The 1,259-nt window shown below is 47.3% G+C and overlaps 1 protein-coding gene across 1 annotated transcript; it reads left to right on the top strand.

Moving 5' to 3' along the window:
• LOC140177408 (uncharacterized) lies at positions 1-897 on the top strand. The gene has a single exon (XM_072210500.1). The coding sequence runs from the start codon at positions 1-3 to the stop codon at positions 895-897; it is 897 nt and encodes a 298-aa protein (XP_072066601.1).
• Positions 898-1,259: the final 362 nt, after the last annotated feature.

Raw genomic sequence — 1,259 nt, 5'->3', positions numbered from 1 at the left:
ATGATCTCTGGAGGATTCGCGGGAGGGGGACTCACCAAATTATCTCGCAAAAGACACCTGAAGCGAGTCTATCAAGTAGGAAACGATTCTCCCGACCTCCCAACCATCTCGTTCACAAAAGAGGACGGACAGGGAATTGTACCCGGGCATGATGACCCGGTGGTGATAACCATGATCTTGGCAAATTCCAACCTCCACAGGACCTTGGTAGACCAAGGGAGCTCGGCAAATATACTTTTTAAGCCTGTATTCGACAAGTTAGGGTTAGATGAAAGGGAGCTAAAAGCTTTCCCGGATACCCTATATGGATTAGGAGACGTGCCAATAAAGCCACTGGGATACATCCCCCTGCACACAACCTTCGGAAAGGGGGAAAATTCCAAAACTCTGAGCATTGACTTCATCGTCATTGATGTCGGATCGATGTATAACGCCTTAATCGGCAGGACTACGTTAAATCGGCTCAGAGCGATGGTGTCAACTCCTCACCTTTGCATGAAATTCCCAACACCTAAGGGAATAGAGACGGTACGAGGAGACCAAAAATTGGCAAGAAAGTACTACAACGAAAGCTTAAACCTCCGAGGAAAGAGCAAGGAAGTCCACACTATAGAACTCGGGGGAATCAAAGCAAGGGAAGAGCTGCGACCACAGCCAGGTGGAAGAACCGAAAAGGTTCAAATCGGAAAAGAGGAAGAAAAAACAACCAACATAGGAGCCAGCCTAGGCGAAGATCTGAAACAAAGGCTAATAAAGCTCCTACAACAAAATTCTGACCTCTTCGCTTGGAAGGCTTCCGACATGCCAGGGATAGACCCTTGGCTCATGTCCCATAAACTTTCAGTACACCCTGGATCACGACCCGTACAGCAGCGCAGGCGTAAGCTCGGCGCATAACGAGCCCAGGTGGTGGAAGAGCAAGTACAAGCCCTCTTGGAAGCCAACTTCATCCGAGAGGTCAAATACCCGGCATGGCTAGCAAATGTAGTGCTAGTTAAAAAACAAAATGGCAAGTGGAGGATGTGCGTCGACTATACCGACCTGAATAAATTATGCCTCAAAGACCCGTATCCACTCCCCAGTATTGACACCCTAGTATATGCAAGCTCAGGGTATCAATACTTATCGTTTATGGATGCTTACTTGGGATACAACCAAATTCCGATGTACAAGCCAAATGAGGAAAAAACTTCATTCATCACACCTAGAGCAAATTACTGCTACGTGGTGATGCCATTTGGGTTAAAAAATGCCAGGGC

This window comes from Arachis hypogaea, chromosome 2 (assembly GCF_003086295.3).
Source record: "Arachis hypogaea cultivar Tifrunner chromosome 2, arahy.Tifrunner.gnm2.J5K5, whole genome shotgun sequence".
Classification (NCBI taxonomy): domain Eukaryota; kingdom Viridiplantae; phylum Streptophyta; class Magnoliopsida; order Fabales; family Fabaceae; genus Arachis; species Arachis hypogaea.
This window is presented reverse-complemented; position numbering and strand designations above follow the sequence as displayed.